This window comes from Leopardus geoffroyi, chromosome E1 (genome assembly GCF_018350155.1).
Source record: "Leopardus geoffroyi isolate Oge1 chromosome E1, O.geoffroyi_Oge1_pat1.0, whole genome shotgun sequence".
Lineage (NCBI taxonomy): Eukaryota > Metazoa > Chordata > Mammalia > Carnivora > Felidae > Leopardus > Leopardus geoffroyi.
Genome location: NC_059330.1, coordinates 53778515 through 53804662, shown reverse-complemented (window position 1 = coordinate 53804662; position 26148 = coordinate 53778515). Strand labels below are relative to the sequence as shown.

Sequence of the window (26148 nt, the reverse complement as noted above, 5' to 3'; positions counted from 1 at the left end):
CACTTTCTGAAAGGTGATCCTTGGGATTAAAGTTCTGGGCAGGTCGACGTGGGGGAGTAAACACAGCGTAGGATCCGTCTGGAATACGTTTCAGTTAAACAGGATGGGGGGGGTCGTTTCTCAGCAGATGCCAAAGGACCCCGTGCCTGGTCAGTGGACAGATTGCACACAGCTCTTCTCCCCTGAGGCCACCACCCGCCCCCCTGCTGTCCCCACATGCTGTGCTTCCCTCCCAGGTGTCAGTAAGATTGTGACAGTGGACGTGAAGGGGAACAGCCCTCTGTGGCTGAAGGTGAAGGACCTGGCAGAGGGGATGACCTACAGGTTCCGCATCAGAGCCAAGACCTTCACCTACGGGCCGGAGATCGAAGCCAACGTCACCACGGGCCCCGGAGAAGGTAGGGGAGCACGGGGCGGACGAGGGGGGTGCTGCCCCCCACACAGCATTCAGCCCCCCAAGTCAGAAGGGGGTGTCCAGAGCCGGGCTAGATCCCAGGAGATGCAGAGACAAGGGAGATGGGGTCTAGTGGGGACAGCAGACACGTGACAGAGCCATGATCCTAGAGCGTATGGGGGTGGGGCCTAGCGGAGAAGAAGGGGGTGGTGAGGGAGACGGTTAAGGGAGGGGATTGAGAAAGACTTCGTGGGGCAATTCGGACAGACACAAGGAAATACCAACCAGTGTTTGTCGTATTCTCAAGGCAGCTATGGAAGAGGAGAAGGGAAGGGGCTGGGTGTCCAGGTGTGAGGGACAGTGGGCCTGAGCCGTGGACACATATGTCAGAGGCCCCCAGGGCGCCTGCAGTAAGTCACATTCCTGGGCCCGGGAAATCAGAACCTCTGAGCATTCACCCCAGGAACCTGCACAGGAACCAGAGCTGAGGGTGGCTCTTTGCCCAGCGCTGTGAGGGGCACTGTGCCTGGAGGGGGGGGTTCCAGGCCATGGGCACGGGGGCCTGTCCTTCCTAGACAGAGGTGACAGAGGCTGGCATGGTTAGGGGAAGAAAGGAGCAAGGCAGTTGTAGGCCAGGCTGAGCACTGTGCCTGGGAGGGGAGGGGTGGGGTGGGGAGGGGAGAGCAGAGGGGCGGGGAGGGGCGGGGAGGGAAGAGTGGCTCCTTTTAAGTTTGTGACACCTCCTGAGGTTCCTTGGGCTGGGGGAATTTTTCAGGCACCTGCTGTGGTTGAGTCTGGTTCTCCAAGATTCTTGTCCCCCATGCGAGATACACAAAAGCCACTGCCCAGCCTCTGCTCCTTCCTTCCCTGAGAAAGTGCACAGCCCATCTCAAACTTTCCCTGAAATCCCCCCTCCTCCTTTTGCTCCTCCCCCTTCCTCCCTCTGTGTTCCTCCTCTCCCCGCCCCCGCCCCCTGCCCAGCTCAGCCTGGGAACCTCTGGGAGGCAAGCTGGGCCTGGAGGTGGATTCCTGCCCTCGCCTCTCACCTGGCAGGCAGGCGTGTCCTCTCGTGCTGGGGTGGCCTGGCCCCTCTTCATTTTCTCTTTGTGGGCACTCGTGGTTCCCCGCCTCTTGTTCTGCAGAGAAGCCGGCTGGCTCCTGCCCGCCTTTGGAACAAGGCCTGCGGGCGGCCGGAAGCCGCCCCCTCTGCCCTTCACCTGCCCCCGGCCCCTCTTGTGCCATCTCTTCACCTGAGCCAACTTCCCTGGGAAACAAAAGCAGGAAGAAAGCTGGCAGGGACAAAGGGAGGCGGAGCAGCGGGGACAGGAGAGGGCTGAAGGACACACTGTTCTAACCTAAGGCTCCCAGACAGGGGTGGGGAGGGGGAGGCAGGAAGTTTGGAGGAGGCGGTGGGGGTCCCTCTGAAGCCGAGCTGAGCTGCGCCCGGGGAGTGTGGGCGAGGAAGGGTCCGCGGGGACAGGACATGCCTCCAGGCATCCTTTTCCCTCCAGGCCAGGCAGTGGCTGGAAGTGCTGGAAGCTTCTAGTACAAGAGGTTAAGGACAGCTCTCCTTCTCTCAGCCTTGAGTTCTGTCCTGTGCAGAATGAGAACTCGGGGTCCTGAGAGCCCCACCCCACCTTTCACAGCCCCCCTTGGGCTGTGTCCCACACCCCCTGACCCCTCAGCTGCCTTTGCCCTGTGCTGTGGGCAGGATGCACGTCGCAGGGGAAGAAGGAAGGGAGGGAGGGAGGAAGGAAGGAAGGAAGGAAGGAAGGAAGGAAGGAAGGAAGTGAGGCCCTCTGAGGTCAAGGGCTGGGCCATGGGCTGCGCCCCTGGCCTGCTGTCCAGATCCCTTGGGTCCGGAGGATCTTCAGTCTGGAGCTGGACTCCAGGCTTCTTCTCTGTGGGCATCCACAGGAGACACTCGGCCAAGCGGTCACCCACCCACTCAGTAACCAACTTGCTCCCCCTGCCCCACAAGTGCATAGGAAGCACCAACTGTGTCCCCAGCTCTGGGGAGACAAGGCTCCGGGTCTCGTGAGGAACAGACATGGAGGGGACAGCACACAAGGTCAGGGCACCGGGGACAGTGAGAGCCCAGGGGACTGGCCTGAACGGCAGGGCACCCTCAGAGAGGACAGGCTCGGGACCCTCGATAGGTAGGATTGGCTCACTATTCTTACTTCAGAAGTAAAGTCTCTCCTGCTTCGACTCCTGGGGCCGGTGCCCGGGTGGCTGACGTGACAGGCTGCCATCCTGATGTACCTGCCACCCCAGGACAGCCAGCAACAGAGCCCACTTCTTCCTCCTCCGGCGGTCCCAGCCTCTGCTGTGGCCTGGCCTGGGTGCAAATGCTCCGGGGCGGGGGGGATTTCAGGCAGGAAGTAGGGAAGACATCGCCATGATAGGCAAGGAGACGAGATGTCAGGAAGCCCTTCAGCCCCCAAAACCCAACCCTCATTTGCCAAAGGCCTGCTACATCATCACACTCGCCTCTGCTGTCCCCCCAGGACACATCCCTTCAAGCCTTACATTCCAAAAGGGCCTTACAGATGAGGAAACTGAGGCACCAGAGGGCTATGTAAATTGACCCACGTCCCCCATGTAATGAGCTCTGGGGCCGGAACAAGGAGCCCAGTTCTCCTGACTCTGCTCCAGGGATCTTTCTGGCATTACCCGATATACCTCTCCTGCCCTAGAAATCGGAACGTGGGGGTGTGGGTGACCCAGAGAACGCAGTTGCGTCAGGCAGGCCCCGGCCTGCCTCCTAGGGCACTTGCAGGGTTGCTAGAGACTCCGCCCCGCTTGGTTTCGCTGCCCAGCCCCGCCTGCTAGAGCACAGGGAGGAGGGGCTGGGTGCCACGCCTCCTCCTGCTCACCCTATGCTGTTTGCAGGTGCCCCGGGGCCACCTGGAGTGCCCATCATCGTGCGGTACAGCTCCGCCATCGCCATCCACTGGTCCAGCGGAGACCCCGGCAAAGGGCCCATCACCCGCTACGTCATAGAGGCCAGGCCATCAGGTACACCCTGCCTCCCTCCGGAGCAGATCCCAGGCCTCGCTTTCTCCTCCTCCCAGAACCCCTCCCCCTGGCGCACGTGCGTCCTCCTGAGAAGACACTTAGGCCGCTCCGGGTGAAGCTAGAGGTGGCCTGGGGCGAGTGGGAAACGGAGACTTGCGCGCTTAAGTCAGGGACACCCAGGGGCCCCCTGGAGAACAGCACTTAGGGCCAGGTAAGGACCGACTCAAGAAGCCAGAGGAGCAAAGCATCTGGTCCCGTCCCCCGCCTCGGTTAAACGCCGAGTCTCACATGAGACCCTGCTGACCAGTGGCCCGAACGGAGGCCGGCTGTCCCCCGGGGGCCCTGGCTGCCTCCTTAAGGTCTGTCTCTGCCATCCTGAGTATCTCAGCAACTCCTGTAACCGTACCGACCCCTCCTGTCAAGCCTGAAACCGAATCACAAGAACTTCCAGAGCCATCAGGAGACCAGCCCTCGGCCGCCGCCAGCTCTGTCCGTTGCTAGGTTTCCGCTAATCGCAGGTGCCAGTGCCAGCGAAGAGCTGGAGGCTTGTTCGGGGTCCGCGGATTAGCCGGTTGAAGTTAAGAAAGGAAAACACGACTGTGCAGCTCCAGCATGAATAGCAAATAATCATCGTCACGGGAGGCAGTCAGGCATATCGGGGCTGATACTTCTAATGGGAGCATCGCAACGTCCCAGTGACAGACTTAATCCCGCGGGTAGCTGAGCGCTAATCATCTCAGCAGCAAATGGTTAATGCCAGCACCTCCTCGTTGCCCTAATCTTTTGCTAATAATTGCAGTGGCAGAGAGCTATCACATCTAAGCAACTGAGATCCAACGTGTAGCTGGAAGATGTGTGCGGGGTTGGCTGTCTCCCCACCCCAGATGGTCCCTCCCCTGCCCTCCAGTGCCGGCTGCTGAGTTGGCCAGGAATCGGCCGTGTGCTTCTCCCGACCGGGCCCGTGCCTATGTTTTCCATCCAAGTTAGCCAGCCGGCATGCCAGGCTATGGAATGTTGGCTCCAGACTTCCGCCCTGCTCATTTTCCAACGTTCCCTGGGTGGTCCAGCGTGGGACCCGGTGTTTCGGGGTTGGGGGCTGTGATTTGGTGCACACAGGTGGGATCAAGGCGGGAGCCCTGAAGGGTCGGGACTGGGAGCCAAACCCAGGAGCTCTGACAGAGGTCGAAGGCTGCGAGGAAAGAGTGCGGGTGGAGGGCAAGGGGAAAGCCCTGCCTCCCCCGGTGGCTGCCGGAGAGCACCCCCCACCTCCGCACCCCTACCTCCCCACACGTCCTCCTGATCTCCAGGGTGGAATTGCGCCGCATTGCTGGACAGAATCAGCCGACCATGCCTGCTTTCTGCAAACCCAGAACAGCCAGGCACCAGCAAAGCAGGGAGGGACGCACTCAACGTGTCTGGCCCGTAGGACCCGCCGTGCGCATCATTCGACTCCCAGGGCTGGAGGCCCCGTTGCCCGGCCCCACTGTTTGTTTCTGTGCAGAGTGGAACAAGGTGGGTCACACAGCAGGTGGGAGGCCCCCAGCCTCTGCGGGGCAGTGGGGTCCCGGACGAGCCCACCCAGCCAGCACTGAATTAGCTGCGGGTCTCTAACAGCAGCATCCGGGATACCCGGAGGGTGTTCAGTGCCCAGAGGAGTCCGACAGCCCTAGGCCAAAACACCGGCTCTGCCACTTAGGGCAGCCTGACCTTGGGAAGATGGGTTCCGCTCTCTCCCAGCCTCGGTTGCTTCATCTGTAACCTGGGGACGATGGTTCTTCCTTCTCCCTGCCATTGCCATGGGTCTGAAAAGTAAAGCCCTTAGAACCACGATGCTTGACGGATGAGGAATGAATGTTGCTGCTGTGTTGGTATCACCATCGTCATGATCGTCACTGTGACTGGTATTGAAGGTGAACGAGAGAATTCAAGGTCATGGGAGGAGAGGGGACTTGCACCCTGATACTCGGATCTCGAGGCATGCAGTACTGGAATTGGGGCCCCTGACGCTATGAAAAGGTCGGGGAAGAAGGTTTGTGCTCAGTTATCCAGCCAGCTCTTAGAGGATGCGGGTGCTGGGCACTGGGCTGCAGAGACAAATCAGGTGTGGTCCTTGCCCTGGAGGGACTGCTTAGCCTTAGCAGGAGAGAGCCACCGTGCGTGTGTGAGGCAGACGCCCAGAACAAATAAGGAAGATGGAAAATGAGGCCACGCTCAGGACCCCAAGCCTTTGCGAGGACAGCAGAATGCAGACGGGGCCTCACGGCTGCCTCTGAGTTGGAGGGATCTGGACGGGTAGGACCGGAAGGCAGCTTCGGAAAGTGCCAGCACATCCTTGGTCCACAGTTCAGCGGCGACGATGGGGGTGACGGTACCTCCACTAGAGTTCCTGACGTGGGTGGATCTGTAACACGTTTGGTGAAGGAAAGAGACTCCGTCAGCCCCTGCAAGGGCCAAGCTGGAAGTAGGGGGTAGCCTATGGACCCGACAGGCGGCTCTTCCCAGAGGAGCCCAGAACCGGCGAGGAGGAACGGTGCCTCACTGAGGGGTCAGGCCGGAGCTGGGAGGCTCGTGCGAGCAGGAGGCAGGTGGGAGCTCGTCCAGGGCTGCCAGGCCACAGAACAGAGGACCTAGGAGCTCAACCCGCCACAGACCCCTGGACCCTGTGAAAAGGGTGGTCGGACAGTCTGGTCACCAAGTCAGCCCTGTCCCGGCACAGGCAGGACTCGCCGACTCTCCGGGCGCCGTTCCAGCCACGTCGGCCCTGCGTGGAGCCTCTGGCCGGGGCCCCTTCCCAGCCTGTCCGTCAGTGTGTCTACAGTTCTTCTGGGCGGGCAGCACGCTCACTGCTCCTTTTGAATGCAGTGGAAATGAATTAGGTCCCAAGGGGGCAAGACCCAGAGAGCCATGGACAAAAGGGCAGGTCCGAAAAGAAAGTCAGGAGCTCAGAGGATGGGGTGGTTGGGAACAACATGGGTAGAGAACAGGTGGAGAGCCCCTTGAAGCTTCTCTGGGCTCTCTCTCAGATCTCTTCTCCTCGGCAAGGAGGCAGCCTAGGATGGGTCCCATCCCTCGCCGCAACTTGACCAAACCCTCACGGGCGAGCCCCACCCCTCCTCCAGCTCTTCTAAGAAGCCTCTTCTTTTTGTCTGACGCCACTACTGTGTATATTTTGAATAGGAAGTGGGGGGGGGGGGTGGTGGGAGTCAGAAAAATAGAGGCCCGGTTAAGGAAAGGAGGGTACACCCACGTGATAAAAGCTTAGGCAGCCACTTAAAATCACGTTGACCGGCACTTTTTAGTGACACGGAAAACGGGTAAGTTGAATTATTCTGCACAAGGGCTAAGATGCTGAGTCTCTTCCTGTGGCTGGGGGTATTGGGTTGCTTGTGACAATATTTTCTGCGTACCACACATTTTTTTAATGTTTTACGGATATTTTAATAAAGGGAACAAAGGGTCAGAGACTCCAAAAAGGCATCTTTGTCAAAACATCTGCTGGGATTGTGTTGAGGGGACAGACCAGACAGGTTCTGCTCTCAGGGGAACAGGTGGGATGGGAGGGGCTCTCCCTCATAGGGCACCTCCCTCCCGATGTGCTTGCAGACGAGGGGCTATGGGACATCCTCATCAAAGACATCCCCAAGGAGGTGACCTCCTACACGTTCAGCATGGACATCCTGAAGCCGGGCGTGAGCTATGACTTCCGGGTCATCGCCGTCAACGACTACGGCTTCGGCACCCCCAGCAGCCCCTCCCAGTCTGTGCCAGGTACTGCCTGTGGGGCAGGGTGAGGGCACCGCATGGAATAGCCTTGTGGCAGAGACTGGTGCTGGGCAAAGAAGACAGAGGCAGGCAACATAACACCAGCAGCATTGGGGTGGGAGCTAAAAGGCATTGTCTTCTCGATTCTCCAAGGCAGGGAGCCTGGGCCAGGGCCTGAGTTAGTTTTGAGATCCACAGGAAGCTGGGGCGGTGCGTCTTTGGGGTTCCTTTACAAAGATTCCAGAAGCCCTGGGCAGGAGGCTCAGTGGGGCTTGTGGACAAATCAGTGGACCCAAGATGAGAGCTTCTGTGAGCTCATCACCCAGGAGATTCACCCAGGCCATAAACTGTGTGTTTCCATGGAAGCCGCCCCCAAAAACAGAGTCAGCAGCCTGGGGAGCAGTGCCCAGAGTTGGGGGGATAGGACTCCTATCCCTCCCCCTTTTCCTCTCATCTTCCCATCCAACATGTCTCAGAAGACTCACAGAGGACTCTGATGCCAAAACCCATGACCCCAAATCCAGTCACTAACCAAGTTTTAATATCAGGGCCCCTTCTCTCAAGGCAGAAATATAGCTCAAAATTTTCATCCACTGGGTGAGTCTCAGAAACCCGGCTGCCTCCCTCCTCCCATATACATTCTCCCTTGTCGGGTTGATAAAAGCAGATCATGGGAAATAGTAGAGTGAGCCCCTCATCAGGCAGCCCCCGGATCAGAAGGGGCTGGGTACAAAAAGCATGGTAGTGAGAGGGGCACCTGGGTGGCTCAGTCGGTTAAGCGTCCCACTTCAGCTCAGGGCATGATCTCGTGGCTTGTGAGTTAGAGCCCTGCATCAGGCTCTGTGCTGACAGCTCAGAGCCTGGAGCCTGCTTCGAATTCTGTGTCTCCCTCTCTCTCTCTGCCCCTCCCCCACTCATGCCCGCATGCTCGCTCTCTCTCTCTCAAAACTAAATAAACATAAAAAAAAAGAAAAAGGCATGATACTGGGGGCTTTGAAAGAAGCAGAGCCCTGGCTGGAGGAAGCATTCTAAAGACCCACTCACGTCCACCTTCCTGGTTCTCCCCCACTTTCTGCCACCAGAGAAAGATTGAGCCCTGCCCCCAGGGAGAAGCTCTCATAGGCCTACCACAGGCCAGACAGCTACTTTTCCAATACAGAGCTGGGTCTGCCTGCCAAGGTAGCCCTTAGGCCGTGGGTGGCAAGAGTGGGGGTGGGGGAAAGGAAAAGAAAAAAGGAAAACTAGCAAGTGTATGGCCATTTCTCCCTCCTGTGTCCTCAGCAGACATCACTAATCAATCCCAGCACTCTCTCCCAGTGAGTCCAGAAACAAGCACATGACCGCTTTCCCCTCCTGTGTCCTCAGCAGACATCACTAATCAATCCCAGCACTCTCTCCCAGTGAGTCCAGAAGCAACTATATGGCTGCTTCCCCTCCTGTGTCCTCAGCAGACATCACTAATCAATCCCAGCACGCTCTCCCAGTGAGTCCAGAAGCAACTACATGGCTGCTTCCCCTCCTGTGTCCTCAGCAGACATCACTAATCAATACCAACACGAGCACTCTCTCCCAGTGAGTCCAGAAGCACCTCAGAACTAAAAGCATCCTTTGACCGACAACAGAAGAGAGCGGGCACCTGAGCTAAAACTGTCCCTGTCGACCGTGTCTTAGGGTCTCCCCCATGGAGACGGCATGCACCCAGCCTACTGAGAGCCAGGTGCTGGGGTCCCGGCTGGAGCGGGAGGTTTGGAGGCAGGAGGGGGCTGAGCACCCTGGACTTAACCCCCCCCCCCCCATCCGTGTCCCAGCTCAGAAAGCCAACCCGTTCTACGAGGAGTGGTGGTTCCTGGTGGTCATTGCCCTCGTCGGCCTCATCTTCATCCTGCTGCTGGTATTCGTGCTCATCATCCGGGGCCAGAGCAAGACGTATGCCAAGAAGACCGACTCTGGTGAGCTGGCACCAAGCCCCGCCGGCTGGACGGGACTCCCGCGGGCCTGCCTCCCCTTGTGGCAAGGTTGAGGGGGCTGGGCGTTCTCTCCCTCCTAGGGATGCACCTGCTCTGATGGGCGGGGCGGCCCAGGGCCCCCGCACACAGTCTCCGTGTCATGGTTTAGTCTTCCCTCTAGCAAGAGAGCCAGGCGGGAGAGGGGAGGCCACCGGTCTAAAGGGATGGCCCGAGTGACTGGATGCTGTCTCCCCCGCCCCCACTGCCCACCCAGGGAACAATGCCAAGTCTGGTGCCCTGGGCCATGGGGAGATGATGAGCTTGGATGAAAGCAGTTTCCCCGCCCTGGAACTCAACAACCGGAGGCTCTCCGTCAAGAACTCCTTCTGCCGGAAGAACGGCCTGTACACCAGGTAAAGGGATCTCTGCGTTGGGAGTCGGGGGGTGGCCGGAGGATGGAGGTTTGGGGGCCCGCAGTGCCCGGGGTGTGGAGGACTCTTGGGGAGGGCACAGGGCACGCAGGGCCCACTGGGCCTCCCTGTCCCGGAAAGGGCATTCACGCTCAGGGGCCGGGAATGGTCAGCCGGGCCCGGGAGGCACATCGGGATCTGGGGGCCAGAGCCAAATATGAGAGCGCAGTGAGGGAGACGCCACAAGGAGGTGGCGACAAAGGCTTTCTGCCAATGCCAGCGAAATGCAAAGGGCTTATACAACTTCGCAAGCCAGCCCCCTGCTGTTTGGAGCCAGCTGCTCCTGGCGTCCAGGAGCCAAGAGAGCTACTTTGCCCCAAAAGTGAGGGGGACGCAGCACAGGTAGGTCTAGGCAGACACACCTGAGCGGAGGTACCGGGAGGCCCCTCGGTATTGCTCACGCCTTGCCCATCTCCTCCCAATTCTGGGAAGAAAGGGCACTCAGAGTGTGGACACCCTCTCCCCTGGTCCCTGCTCCTGCATCTTCTAGAACAATTTTCTCCTACTTACCCCACAAGTCCACACTCCCAGCATCGCCCTCAAAGGGCGGCATCTGAGAACAGCCAACCAGGAAAGGTCCAGGCTGGCGGTGCGCCCGGTTCCTGTTTCCTCCTGAATTCTCTCCAACCCTGGGTCCCCCTCCCCCCACCCCACTCCCCGTGGCAGGCTGGGCTGTGCACCTCCAAGGGCAAGGGCAGCTGCCGGGGCCCACCGGACCCTCACCTGATGTGATCTGGCCGTTTTATGCCCCCGGGAGCTCAGGAGAGATTGGGGGGCTGCGGCCCAGGAGCGCCTGTCTCTGGCCTCGGCCCTCTTAACATTCCCAGCTCGTCAGAGGTGCACGCCGGCCAGGCGCGCAGCTCACAAAGCTTCCCTCTGTCTGGTCCTGGAGGAAAGAGGCCATGTGTGTGTTCCTCGGGAGGACAGAGGGAGGGGCACGCAGGCCGGCGGGCCCGGCTCTCATCCCCCGCCAGATCTAGCTTTGCAAAGAAAGAGCCATTTGAGGCCGAGGTGGTGGGCCCGGCCTGTCCACCGCAGCCCCGCCAGGCTGGCTCCGGGGCTCTGCCACATGGAACAAGGGGGCGTTTCACAGACGGCCTGGCCTCGCCTGCTTCTCACGCCCCCAGAGTACACACACCGCGGCCCCTGCGTGCCCCCTACACTGCTGTGTGTACACAGAAGTCCTGTTTGCATCAAACCAGCCTCGGGCTCTGGGAGTCTGACCCAGCCCTGGTGACACTGTCGGCCCCCCCAACCTGCCTCCACTCACCCTACTTGCGGCCAAGATCGTGTTAGCCCGGCACCCCGTTTCCTCCCCCCTCCCGACGTCACATGTTTGCCCATCTCGTCTACACAAGACTGCAGCCAGTGCTGTTACTGTTTTATTTGTAAGTAGTTAAGGAGGCAGCTCCGTTATTTGGAAGAAAATCAGTGCAGATTTAGTACGAGAGGTTGGAGGTGGCAGGGAGGTTGCTTGTGACTTGTTCCCAGGCCGCGGGATTGTTCTCAGAAGAGCATTTCTGCAGCAAGGGCACTGCCGGCCCCTGGGGGGGAGCAGCTGGCGTTCAGAGCCACAGTTCCAGAACACCTGGGCAGATCTCGGGGCATGAGACCACCCCCCGCTCCAAGGCCCTGAGAAAGCACAAACAGGGCAGAGTCACGAACGACCCCAGCCACCTGCTCGGCGCCCGGCCCACCGCCCTCACCCCCAGCTCAGGGGGCTCAGGAAAGCACGGTCCTTGCCTCCAGCCTCTGGGCGCCCATGGCGGGTGGGCTGCTCGGTGCCTCGTGCTGCGTGTTCGAACAGGTGAGGTAGAGCCAGGCCTCTAACTCAGCAGGCAGCGCACTTTCTCGAAGGCTGATTGTCAAAGGTGGAGCAGGACTTGGCGCCCGGAATTCATTTCTGGTCTCTGAGCAGATCAGGAGGGAAAAGGCCGTGGTTTCCCTTTTTCTCCTGACCCTTGGCGTTAACCCTCTGAAGCTCCCTTGGTGAGTTCAAGAGTGACACGGGGAGCTGGTCTGCGCAGGCACGCCGGCCTCACCTGGGATTCCGACTCGGGGGTCTCAGGGGGCTCTGCCGAGTGATCCCAGTGCCCGAGGCCTTGAAACCACAAGTGGAGGATCGAGTGGGGTGCTGCCCCTCCCCGTTTCCCTGAAGCTGGTTCAGGAGGTTCATCCCAACTGAGCCTCTCCCACCCCCGGAGGGGCCCCCAGCCCAAGGCTCCGCTGTCCGAGGAGCAGACACAGAGAGCAACAGCGCGGGACAGACCCGTCGAGGGCTCCTGCCCTTCCCGGCCCCGCCATGGCCTCTCCAGCCACAGCGGCAGCTCTGGGAAAGGCTGGCTCTGAGAGTCCCTTCCGCTCCCTCTTAGATCTCCTCCCCGGCCCAGCCCGGGCAGCCTCCACTACTCCGACGAGGACGTGACCAAGTACAACGACCTCATCCCGGCAGAGAGCAGCAGCCTGACCGAGAAGCCCTCAGAAATCTCCGACTCTCAGGTGAGGGGCAGGGGGGCCAGGCGCCCCGGAGAGGGGAGTGGAGCGGCCCCTTCTGAGAGTGCGGCCCGTCACATGGGCCTCCTTTCCTCCTTTCCTTTCTGGAGCCGCAAAGATGGAGGAGGGGTCGTATGTGAACCAGCCGTCACCTCCCTAGCTCTGCTCAGAGTTTGCTCCAGGGCTGACGGGGCCCTATAACCTTGACTAGATGTGAGACCCCACCCCCACCCCCCGCCCCGCCAAGAACACAGTCCTCTAGAGTTTCCAGCATCTCCCCACATGCTCTGGCCTGCAAAGGATCTCGTGGAAGCAAGGGGAAGGAGCCCTGCATTGCCAGAGCCTGGAGAATGGCTGAATGTAGCTAGTTAGGGTCAGAGTGAGCTCTAGAAACTGAGGGCCAGAAGCTCTGGAGCCCCGAGGCTGGGAAGCAGTACAGATTAGTGAGGCCTTAGGCTTTGGAGATTCAGACCTGAGTTTCCATCCTGACTGCTGCCCGCCAGCCCGGGCATCCTGGGTTTGGTAGGTAACCTCTTTGGGCCTCAGTTTCTCCATCTGTTCTACAGGCAGGGATGCTAACGGGCGCTGTCATGGGGCTGTGGGACTGCTGAGGTTAAGGCACAGAGAAGCTTAGCACAGCGCACACGGCAACTGTTTGATAAATGTCAGCTTTTATGTGAAGAAGGACATGGTGCCTCTGGGAGAGACACAGAGCTTGAGAGAGGCTGCCATTAGGTGGGCCACATGGGGACACTGTCCCAGACTATGGGGACAGGGGGGTTGAGTGCATTCCAATGAAGTTATGTCATGGCCTCCCACCCAGCCCTCTTGGCCTCGGCCAAGCCTGGTGGTTGCCCAGGGAGGGGCCAAGAAAGGCCACTGTGTCCCACACCCTAGACCTTTATGCCCAGTCCTGGGAGAGGCCAAGGAAGAAGAGATGCCAGCAGGGAACAAGGCTGTCGGCCGGGTAGGTGGTGCCAGCATGCCCGGGTTCCGGTTGTGGGCCCAGTAGACCAAGGGCCTCTGGCTCACTGCTGTTTTGTTCAGCTCCAGGGTTACTGATGGGCTTGGCAGAGCAAACAAGGCTGGAGCTAACACCCCAGCTCTGAGCTGGCAGGGACAGAGACCCCAACTTAGCCTGGCTGACACAGGAACTCACACAATTCAGGTTATGGCGTCTTGTTACAAGTGTTTTAACTCTCTGCGGCCATATGCATCCTGGGACTTGTGAGGCCATGCTTCACTCAAGCATGATTCTTCTTTCTTTCGCCCCAAAATGGCAATGGGCATTTAGGCTCTAGGCACTCAAGGTAAATTTCAAAAAAATACAGCCCGTGAGGCTGTAACAGAAGGCCCCTTAAGCCACACTCCTGTCTCTGGAGAGCAAAGGCAGTGGCCAGCAGGGGGGACTCTCCTTCCTGCTTTGATCAGCCTCCTTCATCCTTCTATAGAGGGCATCATTCATGCACACTCATTGGCTGGGCACTGACCTTTCAGGGAGGGAGCCCTCTGAGTGCAAAAGACATTGCCCAGATGTCTTCAGATGGCCCAGGGCCATCTCCTCAAGAGTCGGGAGGAGCCTCCCCCAGGATGCGGAGCTGGTCCCTGAGACCAGCCACCCACCCCCACCTCGAAGGAGTTGCTGAGAGAAGAAACCTCATCTGAAGACCATCCTACTTCCGTCACGCCCACTCAAGGCGGGCAGAGTCCCTAGACTCCCCCACTTTGCCACTGGTGTCTTTTGTTCGACACGAGCCCACCGCTTGAATGCACTTTCCATAGCCATCTGGAACCAGTCGCCTTCAGGGAGCACGTGCCCTGGAGAGGGGAGGCCTCCCGGTTCCAGAAGCCAGTTGTCACAGCAGAACACCCACGTTCCCTTCCAGGGGCAGCAGTGGACCACAGCCTGGGCCTAGAGCTCCGCCTGTGGACTTTAGGATGGTTTGGGGTTTGATCTGGAGCGCAGCAGGGTTGAGTCGAGTTTACTTATTCTGAAAGCAAAGTTCCATGAAGTCAGGGACTTGTGACCGTCCTGAGGTCTATTACCTCCCCGGTGCCCTTCTTGGCACATGGTGCATGGGCACTCTGCACACTGGTGTCAGGCATGAAAGGGTCATTGGAGAAGCTGGCCAAGCTAGTCCAGACCTAGTAGGCTAGCAAGAGAGAGACGCAGAGGTTCACAGTTGTAAAGCTGTTCCTTTTAGACCAAGGCCAGAAGCACACATTCAGAGCGATCCTTCAGAGTGACACTGATGGCCATGGCCACACCGCCTGGGGCTGCACCCATCATCCCATGTGTCTCACCACTTTGTAATCACAGCGAGCCTCCGAGCGGCCTTTGTGTTATGTTTTTTGTCCAGATGGGGAAACTGAGGCTCACAGAGCTCCGCTGGGTTGGCTCAGGCCCCACAGCCAGAAGGTGCAAACCCAGGATCCCAGCGCCTGAGTCACAGAGGCAGACCTTGCACACGGGCCTTCTGACACAGAGCCCAGCTTGGCCCCCCGGCCCTACCCTGTCCCAAAGCTGGTGATGTCACCCTTGTGGCAGACCCTCCTGGAAGGGCCTTCAGAACCAGCTGATGAGACACTCTTGAGAACAAAGAACTGTGGATTTTCTTTAAACACAAACAACAACTCAAGCCTGTCTTCAAAGGTTCAGAGGTGCCAGGATCAGGAGGCCCCCGGGACTATTCAGCCATCAGTCGCTCACGTCCCCCAGGCCCAGGGCGCCAGGACCGTTAAGTGTGCCATTGTCAAAATGTTGAACTGTTTCCATACCTGTTGGGAAAGAGCCACCACCCTGAGCCCCTGCGTGTCACCGAGAGAACCCCAAGCAGACTGCTCTGTGACTCTGCCCCTACAGGCTCAGCAAACAGAGGACAGGGCCCTGCTTCAGCCGGAAGCCTTGCCTGGTTGCCTCCGGGGTCACATCAAACTTTGTGTCTTAACAGCTAAGGAGGCCTGATGTCCGCCCCCGCCCAGGGCAGAGAGGGCGACTTGGGGGGGGGGGGGGTGCGGCAGGGGGCACACGCTGACTTCTCCTCAACACTCAGTTCTTGAGCCTGTACTCCAGGGACAGAGAGGTGATGGAGACATGACCCTGCCTCCAAGGAGCTGCTCGTGGGCCGGAGGGGACAGACATGGACACAGAGCGGCTGGTCTCCCTCCGATGCCCTTGCTGAAAACATAAATAAGCACTGATTACTACCCGCTCACCTCTGTGAGATGCGGCTCAAGTATGAGCCGGTGTCTGCTGTGTAGACCATCAGCCACCGCGACTTGCAATTTGGGGCTCCAGGCGGGTGCTCCCCAGCCCGCCCGCATGGGATGGCTTCTGGAGGGGCATCCTTGAGGGTCAGCAGGCACATGGGCACCCCCCCGGCCCCGTTTCAACTGCTCTGGAGAATGAGGGCCTGACTTTTTGAAGTATACCCTTCCCCCTGCATCCTCTGAGAGTGACTTTTCCATATGCTGCCTGGTTTCTATTCCAAGTCAGACCACCCAAAAGTGACAACCCAAAATTGGCAGAAATCTGCCCGGCCCTCTCCCTGTGATAGGGTAATAAACAAAAGTCCGCGTTGCTTATAAACAAACGCGCATGACAAGATGTTAAGAAGTGGTTTAACGGGGCTGTGGGAAGACTGGGGCTGGGAGGGCTGTCCCCAGAGGGGTGTTGGTGAAGGGGCTTCCAGGCTGGGGGTGGGGGGTGGGGGTGCAGGAAACAAAGGCTGAGGTTTGAAAACCCATAGCTTGTTTGATAGAATTTCTGAAACCAAAGCATGGCTGCATTCCAGCGTCATTTTCAAAATAAGAGCCCAAGTATGGGAGAAAAATTATATAGCACACAAGTAAATCTCAATGGAAAAGGAGTTCTCAGCCCAGGGCATGCCTCTTCTAATAAATACTCAGTCTTTGTGACTTCCTGGGCAGCCCCAGGAAACCCATTGCAGTGAAATTAAGCCTATGTGGAAAAGTAAGAAAACAGACAGGACAAATTAGGTTTTCTGTAACACTTTTGAGCACCCAGTCATTAATGGTGAATGTTTACGGAGCCCTTCCCGGCGGCCAAGAATGACTCTAGGGATTGTTCCAGAATGGCACACTTAACCTTCACAGCCCCCTGCAAAGCCTGGCGGGGTTATCTATTGCATGAGTCAGGGAGCCACCAATGACGAAGCCAGGCCCACCTGGGACCCGCTACGCACCTATTGTGCGCCACGCTGGGGTTGGGCCCTGTGTGACCATCTTGCTGGTTTGTCCTCCTCGGGACCCGTTCATTCCTTCCTTGCTGCATTGATTCAACAGCGAATTCTTCTGCACCCACTAAGCAGTACCAGGCACCGTTTCCATGTGGCAGCTATAGTGGTGAGCAGGACCGACTCTCAGGGACGTTGCATTAACTGCGTTATGATCCATTAGGGAAGACCACGTGCGTCGAATACTCACGTGTTTTCATGTATTAAAATTCTACGGCGCCATGCCATAATTTTCAGGAGGAAAATGGGAAACAAAAGGCTTCCTGTCTCCTGGGGTGCTGCCCTCTGAGGTATCTTGGGGGACGGTCCCATCCTCCTGGAGGTTCCCAGAGGGCTGCCTGGAGGAGGTGGCATTTCAGCTGGGCCTCAGAGTGCAAACAGGACTGGGTCATGCAGAGAAGGGAGGAGCCGTGCAGGTTTGCAGGTGTGCGTTTGGCTGAGTGGTTCTGACAACCCCTCCCTCTGAGTGTCTCCAGTCTTTTATCAGTGTTCGCCTCTTGGGTTGGGCCGTGAGTCTGAGATTCACTGGGGCCCATCTCCGGCTTCTCCTTAGCCTGACCCATACAGGCCCAGGAAGCCCAGGCTTGTGCCAAACTAGAAACACACTACGGGCAGGGCAGAGGGAGCCCGGAGGAAAGAGGCAATGATACATGTGGGGCCCCTGCTTTGTGCCAAGTCCTGCACTGTGCACGTTCTCATTTCAAATCCAGTCGCCCCACCAGGCAAGTTGCAGGATTCCCAGTTAACAGCTGGGGACACTGAGGCTCAGAGGGGCCAAGTAGCTTGCCCTTAATCACAGAGCTTAGAAGTGGGGGCAATCCCCACTGCCTCAGGCCCCGCTGAGCTGACATTTTTAAAAAGACATTCCTGGGAGGGGTGCCTGGGTGGCTCAGTCTGGTGAGAATCTGACTCTTGATTTGGGCTCAGGTCATGATCTCACGGTTCGTGGGCTCAAGCCCCACATCGGGCTCTGTGCTGATAGGGCAGAGCCTGCTTGGAATTTTCTCTCTCTCTCTCTCTCTGCCTTCCACCACTTACATTCTTTCTCTCTCTCTCAAATAAACAAGAAAGAAAGAAAGAAAGAAGAAAGAAAGAAAGAAAGAAAGAAAGAAAGAAAGAAAGAAAGGAAAGAAAGAAAGAAAGAAAGAAAGAAAGAAAGAAAGAAAGAAAGAAAGAAAGAAAGAAAGAAAGAAAGGAAAGAGAAAGAAAGAAAGAAAAAAGACAGAAAAAAGACAGAAAGAAAGAACAAGGACATTCCTGGGAGATTTCTAGCTGTTTTAGTACAAGAAGCCCAGATGCCTGACAAAATTGCGCCTCGTGGGGGCTTCTAGAGAGGGAGACACTCAGCACATCCCCCCACCTCTGATGCGCAGGAGAGGCCCCCTGGTTCCAGGGGAAGGGCGTCCAAGGGACTGAGGTAGAGCTGGCCTCAGCCTAGACGGGTGCAGGGAGCCCCTGGGCCACGGCGACTCCAGCTTCCAGCCTCCAAAGGAGCCGCACAGGGGACCTCCTGTCACCTGGGGCAGCACAGTCCCACCAGACTTCAGGAGATTCAGCAAGATGAGGGCACCCTGCCTGGCCCCTACGTCCCTGCGCTGTGCTGGCAACAGCGGGAGACCAAAAAGCTCTCCTCTGCCCCCCTCTCTTTTGTTGCCGGCTCTTCCCCGGGGCGTCCCTCCCGCCGACCCCCTCCCCGCGCCCCTCCGCTCCCCTCCGCAGGCCCGGTAATTGCTGATTGAGTGGCTTTGAGGAGCTGTTAAGAGGCCCGGAGCTGGAGCAGTCGCCTGATTGCCTGGCGGCCTGGCGGGACTGCCCGTGAAAGGTCCCCTTTGTGCTGGGTCGGTTACTGGGAAGCTGCATTCAATTACGCGCGCGAGTTGAAAGCCCGAATGGGCGCCCTGGGTCCCCCCACCCTCGCTCGCTTTCTTCCCTTCTCACCCCACCCCCCTGCAGAAAAGAAACAGATGTTCCAGGAGAGGGAAGCGGGAGAGCCGCGCAAATGCAAAGGCCGCCTCCCTGGCTGCGGAGAGCTGGGGGCGGGGCGGGCGCGCCTCCAGCCCCCTGCACCTCCCCCACCCCCACCCCCGCTGCCGCTCTGGCTTCCGTCGCTTTTCCACCCCCGTCCGAATGCGGGATGCCGACCGTAATCATTAGCACGAATGGGCTCTGGGGTCCGGGCCCACAGGAGGACCAGAGAGGCCCATCCCCCCTAGTGATGCTTTACTTTGGGGGACGGGAGCTGAACATTCTTCTTCCTTGCCAGCCACCTGAGCATCGAGTCGGCCTCCACTACCCCTGCTCCTTCTGATCCCTCCTTGGGGGCTTCCAGGCCTTCGCACCCAGACCCACCTCGCTGTCTCCCCAGTAACACCTTTTACAACGTTCCATCATTTCACCCTGTGAGCTGCAGGCATCTACCCATTTTAAAGACAAGGATACCGAGGCTGAGAGAGGCCAAGTGATGCGTCCCAGACTTTACCTAGCTAGCTAGCGAGGGACAGAGTCGGTGATGGAGACTGGCTTCTGGGGCCGGCCAAAGTTCTAGAACCTCTACCAATGACACTACCAACTCTTCCAGCCAGTTGGTGGGGGCCCTCCTGGAGAGACCTGTCCCACAGAGAGAAGTGTGGGGTGCCCCCTTCCACCACCCAACACTTACAGACCCTCGCTGCTCCTGCACCAGAGCACCACCCCCCCCAGCCCCCTGCCTCGTGGCATCCACCATGGCTTGCTCAGACTTCTCCCGCCTCTGGGCGGCCTCCCTGCAGCCCCAGGCATCGGGTGCCCAGCCCTCAGCCTCCTCCCCACTCTTGGCATATGGAGCCCCTGTCTGTACTGCCCTTTTGTTCCCTCCTGGGCTGGCAGCTGGGCAGTAGGCAAAGAAAGGGGCTTGTATTGTGCTGCACTGCGTCATGGGGACACCGAGGGACTTTCCATTGTCTCTACTGCCAAGAGGACTGAGGTCCTGGGAGCCTGTGCAGGGTGGTGGTAAGGAGAGCATCTCTACGGAGGGATGAGGTGGAGGAGGGGAGGCGGCAAATGACGTAAATTTGCAGATGGACTAGGGTGTATGTCATCCCCACGGGAAGGTTAGAAGGGCTCTCATTCCCATCTTGTAACCTCCAGGCAGGAGCGGGGTGGAGCATGTGTGGGCTTTGGAAAATCAGGCAGACCTGAGTCTCCCAGCGCATCATCTCTTGGGGCAAACCCTCATCCTCTCTGCCTTGGTGTTCTCGGCACTTCCAGAGCAATAGCAGTGACGGGGCCGAGGTGTGAGAGTTCAGTGCAGTCTCCTGACTGCAGTGCAGTCACCTGCTCCCGCGGCTGGCACCGCTATAGTTCTGTACATTCTAGCTCTTTCTCATGAAGGGGCTGGATGCCCTACAGGACTTGGGGTTCCGGAGAGCAAGTGCACGTTGCCCCTCCCCATAGCTCAGACCCCTTGGGGCAAGGTCAACAACTCTCCGTTTGCTCTGCCTGTAATGCAGGACACAGCTAGTCATCCCAGACTCGTTGGTATTGGGTTCACTGGGTCTGCTTGCTACAGCTTTACCCAAAGGAAGGTGATAAAATTTACCGCCTCCATGTATTAGCTGGGCAGGGTCGCGGCGACCTGAGCGAGGCCTTCTGAGCCTCACTAAAATCAGAGCGCATCTCTTCCAGAGAGTTCTAAGCGTGTTCCCATCTGTCCTCTTCTTAGTTCTCAAAACATTGCTGGGAGCCTGGGGTGGGGGAGGGGCACATGATATTTTTAGCTCCACGATTCAGATCCGAACCAGGGAACGCTGTTTGACTTCACAACCCGGCCTGACTCTTGGCTGATTCCCCCTCAGGCAGCTGGAGCTATGGTGAGGACACCAAAGTTATCGACAGTTTTAAGAAAAACTGAATATGTTGTATTTATCGGGGAAAGCTACAGGGTAATCATCGTGTGAAATTCAGAGCTTTTGTTGATGTTTTTCACATGCTCATTTTATAAATGGATGTTGCTTTTATTCTGGATCACAATGTGGGTGAGCACCAGCGTCCTTTCAGTGCCAGGAGCCTCTCCAAGTCTGGCCCTGGCTTTGTCCCCAGTCACACAGTAAGTCAGAGGTAGACTGAGATCGGAACTCAGTACATCCTACAGGAATAGCTGTCCTAAAATGTAGGCTTTGTTCCTATTCAGGTATGGCAAGGCCAGGAGATCAGGAGATGATTGTCCCGGGGAAAAAAAATATTATTCAGTGCCAGGAGCCTCTCCAAGTCTGGCCCTGGCTTTGTCCCCAGTCACACAGTAAGTCAGAGGTAGACCGAGATCGGAACTCAGTACATCCTACAGGAATAGCTGTCCTAAAATGTAGGCTTTGTTCCTATTCAGGTATGGCAAGGCCAGGAGATCAGGAGATGATTGTCCCGGGGAAAAAAATTATTATTCACAGTTCCCAAGAAGAGGGGACCCATCACACCATGCAGGGCCATCCAGGAAAGCACTAGGGTCCCCCCGGAGGCAGAGAAAGCAGGAGGGACGCATGGGCAGGAGCCTTTATTATGGAAGCAGGCTTAGGTTAGTATGAATCAATTCAGTGGGCTCTGGGATACAGGGGCTGTCCCTAGTTGCCTGGTACCTGGCCCCTGGGGTGATTAGGAGCAGCGGTTGGTGATGAAAGGGCATTCGCTAGCTCCAAAAATTGACCAGCCCCAGGAGCCATAGCCCCTCCAGAATCAGCAAGGCCCCAGATGTCAAAGCATCAGAAATGCAGAAAATGAAAAGGCACGATGAATTCAACCTCCAAAACATGATATGCTAAGCAAAAGAAGGGGGCCACACAACAGGCGCGTTTTATAGGATCCCACCCGTAGGAAATGTCCGGAGTAGGTAGACCCACAGAGATAGAAAGTGGTTACCAGGAGTGGGGGCGGGGGAAGGAAGGGGGAACGACCGCCAGTGGGTACAGGGCAATGAAGATGTTTTGGAGCCACGCGGAGTAATGCCCAACACTGTGAGTGTATGAAAAGCCACTGAATCTTACACTTTAAGACGGTTAACTTCATGTGCTATAAAGTTCCCTTCAATGAAAAAGAATTAGAACTCAGGTCTTCGATCCACATCGGGTCCCTTCAAGGCTGTGTGTGTCAACGCCACGATCTGCTCCCAAGGCAAGGAAGGTGGGCACATCCGGGCATTATGCCCCCTGGGCAGTGAGGGGGAGAGAGGTGGCCACAGTCCAGGCCTTGGGAGATTCAAACCAGGGCGCCTGGCGCCTTGCAGCCCTGGGCACACGGACCCGTCCCTGCGGGGCCCCTGACTCCCCGATTCTCTGTCCTCCCAGGGAAGCGACAGTGAGTACGAGGCCGACCCAACCCACCAGAAGGCCCACTCTTTCGTCAACCACTACATCAGCGACCCCACCTACTACAACTCGTGGCGGAGGCAGCAGAAGGGGATCTCGAGGGCCCAGGCGTACAGCTACACGGAGAGCGACTCGGGCGAGCCGGACCACACCACCATCGCCAACAGCAGCAGCGCCCAGCAGGGCGGCCTCTTCCGGCCCAAGGCCAGTCGGACCCCAACGCCCCAAAACCCCCCGAACCCCCCGAGTCAGCAGAGCACCCTCTACCGCCCCCCCAGCAGCCTCACCCCCGGCCCCCGGGCTCCTATAGCAGGATTTTCATCGTTTGTTTGACGTCGGAAGGGGGAAAAGAAAGAAAGAGCAAAACAAAACAAAACAAAACAGCACCAAACTCCCCATCTGCCCCTCCCCGCACTGCCTGCCAGAAAACAAAAACACCGAGAAACCAAGTCAACTTTTCACCTCCTGAGTTTATTTTTCCAGAGATTCCAGGGCCAGCAAAGACAGTGTTGAGAAGGAGGAGAAGAAAACCACCAGAGGAGGACGTGTGTGTGTGTGTGTGTGTGTGTGTGTGTGTGTGGCCCACAGTTGGTCAGCTCCAGATTGTAGGGTTCCCTGGGCCTTTACGGACTTCGCAGAGTCGGGCTGCAGGGGCCCAGCCTGGGCTGAGGCGGGACAGAGGGAGGGAGAGAAAGCTAAGGCCCGGAGAGCTGTAAGGCAGTGTGCTCAGGGGGCGAGAAACTTCTGGAAGTCCTGACAGCTGCCTCTTCCGCCAGTGCGGGGGCCCTGGGCCCACTGCTAGATGATGACGTGCAAGGCTGGGCGCCCCTGAGGGCAAAGCTCACCTTCTCTCCCCCCCCCCACACACACCCCTCCCAGCCCTCCCCCTGCATCGCTGACAGACCTCTGGGGGTTCAATCCGTCCCCCTGGCCTGCTCCTCACGCTCCCCTCCCTTGTTCAACTTCTCCACCAAGCGTTTGGTTTATTTAGAAAAAGGAAAACAACTGAGGGGTGAGAGTCTGCCTAGCTAGTTCCTTGTTTCTTACATACAGTTTTTATTGTGACTCCAAGGAAGAGGGCCCCAGGGTGGGGAGAGGCCCCCACACCACCACTGAACCCGGCCGTTGCTTGACTTGAATTCACTTTCCTGAGCACAGACCAGGAGAGCTGAACCCGGGGAACAGAGTACAGGGCACTGACCGGGCATCACTGGGCTAATTGGGCCTAACGCAGGAAGTCAAGAATGTAAGAAGGAAGCTTAACTTCCCTCTTCCTTCCAATTCAGGTACCACCAGCACCCTCCTTAAAGCAAGAGGGAAAGGAAGGCGCTTCGATAAGGAAGTTCAGCATGCACCGGCTGGGGAGCTAGGCAGGGGTGAGGGATGGCCATCTAGGCAGACACACCCCTGTCCCCGGTCCCCGGACACACCCCTTCCTCCTGAGACGGGCACATACACACAAGGCCCCCATGCACTTGCAAGGAGAAGGGTCTAAGGATCCTCTCCCAAGAGAAATCGCTTTGGGTCCTAGCCAGTCGGGACACTCACTTCCAGATGTGTGTCCCTGTCGCTCTCAACCCAGAGTGATCCCCGTCTAAAGCACCCCCAGTCCCGAGCACAGGGGCACGGAAGCCCCGAGGAGTGGGCCAAGCCCCTGGTCTAGAGGCCAGAGCGCCCAGAATCTACCGTCCGCCCAGCACCTGGTTTACAAAGAGTCAAAGACCCAACCCCAGGGTATGTGTTCCAGGCCGGCCTCAGCCTAGCCAGGGCTCGGAGCAAGGAGGGGCCCCATCCAAACTTCACACAGCTCCCAAGATGCACAGCCAGGCCGGCCGGGAGGAGCAGGTCAGATGGGACCAAGGACAAGAATAACTGACAGGAAGCAAAGCTTTTACACACACACAAAATCTGGTCTAAGGAATGTTCTTTTAAAAAGCCACTTCTAGTGGCCTGAATCTTCCTTTCAGCCCCAGGATGAAGGGATTGAGGGAGGAACCGTTCTGTCCAATTCCCCGAGTGCCCCCAGCTGGCCCAGCCGCGTGCTTTTGGGTGGGCAGCAGCCTCTGGGAGAGGAGGTGGTCCGGCAGGAAGAAACCGGGTGCGGTGTGGGGCCTCTTAGTGGGCCGAATGCAGGCCCCATCTTGGGGGTGAGGAAAACAGAGGAGGTCTGAAAGGGGGATTTGGGAAGCAAGCCAAGGAAAGCGAGGCTCTGCACCAGGCCCCACGGGCCCCCCACTCAGGTGAGGGGGATGGGAGCAGGGCCAGGGGCCCGAGGGGAGGACATACCTCCCAGACCCTCGGGAGCGCTGGCAGGTGTCTCCGCAGAGGGGGCCCAGACGCCGCCTTCTCCACCGGGGTGTCTTGGGAGGGAAGCACCCCCACGAGGACACAGGCCTGAGGTCTGCCCTGTACACATCTGGTGTCTCCATGGCAACACATCCGCAGCCACCCGCCTGTGATCTCCCCGTGCTGCCTCCTTTTCATCTCATCTTTTTTTAACAACCTCATCCCTTTCCTTATCTGCTGTGCGTTTAGCCATTTGCGGAAGTTCCCAGTTTGCAGTAGGGAATTCACGTAGCCCAGCCCAGTGAGGAATCTGGGAGTGGGGTGGGGTGGGGGGAGGAGCAGGACGCGTGAAGCCGTGTGTGTGCGTGTGTGCGCGAGGCCAGATTTCCTTTGCCTTTCACAGACTGCCTAGTGCACCGAGATGTGCGCCCTCCCCCTCCCCACGCGCTCACTCACCCCCACGCCGACACACCCACGCACACTTAGCACAGGGCCGTGCACGCCTGGGCTCACGCACATGCACACACAGATATGCACGGATGTGTGTCCGCAAACAGGCTTGCGACTCCTTCTGGTGGCTCATCTGTCCTTTGTGAGGCACAGGCAGCCGGGGTCACTCCCGCTCAAACGTGGGAGTCTGAGAAGGCACTGGCGAGGACGCTGTGTGAGCCAGAAGGCAGGCTGTGCCCAACGTGAAAATCCAGCCCTGAGTTCATATCCACCCTCCCAAAATGTTGCCCCACTGCCCCACCCACATCTGGAAGCCCAGGTCTCCACGACAGAGCTCTAGATTTCTAAGAGGACACCTCTGCCCTCATTTACATATCTGCCAGGGCAGTGGAGGCTCCCGACCCCTGACCAGACACCCGGTCGCATTAGGATGTGCCGGGCACTGCCCGTAGGTAACAGGGAACCTCCCCGACCTCTGGGCTCCTGGGCCGACGATGCCAGGGCCCCTCTGTGACCACCTGAAGCAGGTTGACACAAGGACACCTGTGTGTCCTCTGGCTCTGCCTCGTCATGCCCTCGGGAAATCTGGTGTTGCACCCAGCAGCCCACACTGGGCACACCAGCACTGCCCTTCCCCCTCGTGGCCACGCCCCCTGCGTGCACACCAGCTCCTCGCCCAGACTGCCAAGATGAACCAAAAAGCTGCTCGGCTTCCAGAGCGCCTTTCTCCCAGGGCCCCAGGGGGGTTGCAAACCCAGGCCGCCCGTCCCGTCCCCTCACCTGACACTGCCCCAATTCAGAGGAAGCACGGACACTTCCAGCTGCCCCGCCCAGAGCACGCTGTCTCGAGGCCTTCTGTCTCTGCCCACACCTCCCTGGGCAGAGCGTTCAAAGGTGCCAGAGCCTCCCAGAGCCCACTCTGGGCAGGGGCTTCCTTCCCCTCCCCGTAGTGCACGTGGTGTGAGGGGCTGGAGGACAGGAGCGGGGACGGGGACCCGCCCCCAGCAGCAGCCACCTGATGATCTGAGTGCCTCTGTATGGTCCTGCCCAGTGGCAACCTTGGCCGCCACCAGGAGCACAGATGCCCTCTTGGGACCACCCCCCTTCTCTTTGTTTCCGTAAGAATAACCAAAAGCATTTAAACGTGTTACCTTTCTTTACACATACAGACTCCAAAAACAAAAACCAACACAAATCTTTATTTTTTTGATTTAAAAGATATAATGAAGAACTGTGGGGAGAATATTCATCGTGGCAGGTGTCTATCTGTAAGAAAAAATATATATCTATATGTCATATAGCTTGTTAGCAGGTTTATTTTTTAAATGAAAGGTAAAAAAAGAAATTGATTTGAAATATATACCACGAGATGTCCCATGGCCTGTCAAACTTGTCGGTATTTTATAAATAAACTTTTTTTTTTTGGAATTCTGAAGCAACATTTATTCTTCTCCTTCTGGGAAAGTAACTGGGGACCCCTACCTTCATATCATGCTCAAATGATAGTGCGGGCTTTTGTTTCTTTTACACCTTTAGGATAATAGCCACTCGGATTATACCGGATTAGAGGCCAAATGATAACGATTGATAATGCTGGCAATGACAATAGCTAACATTTGTGTGGCGTTTACGCCCTGCGAGACACTGCTGTTATCACTTTCCACTGATGAACTCGGGGAATGCTCATGACAACACCTTCAGCAGAGAAGCCGGATCAGGGAGAATTTAAGGGGCTTG

General features: G+C 57.8%; 1 protein-coding gene across 1 annotated transcript in view; it reads left to right on the top strand.

The window, feature by feature from the left end:
• Positions 1-25839, top strand: part of SDK2 (sidekick cell adhesion molecule 2) — a 266290-nt gene extending 240451 nt beyond the window's left edge. Inside the window, 7 exon segments of the mRNA XM_045489616.1 lie at positions 237-398; positions 3290-3415; positions 7019-7183; positions 8986-9126; positions 9398-9536; positions 11966-12092; positions 21655-25839. Coding sequence (XP_045345572.1) covers positions 237-398; positions 3290-3415; positions 7019-7183; positions 8986-9126; positions 9398-9536; positions 11966-12092; positions 21655-22008 — 1214 coding nt within the window. The 3' untranslated portion in view covers positions 22009-25839.
• Positions 25840-26148: the final 309 nt, after the last annotated feature.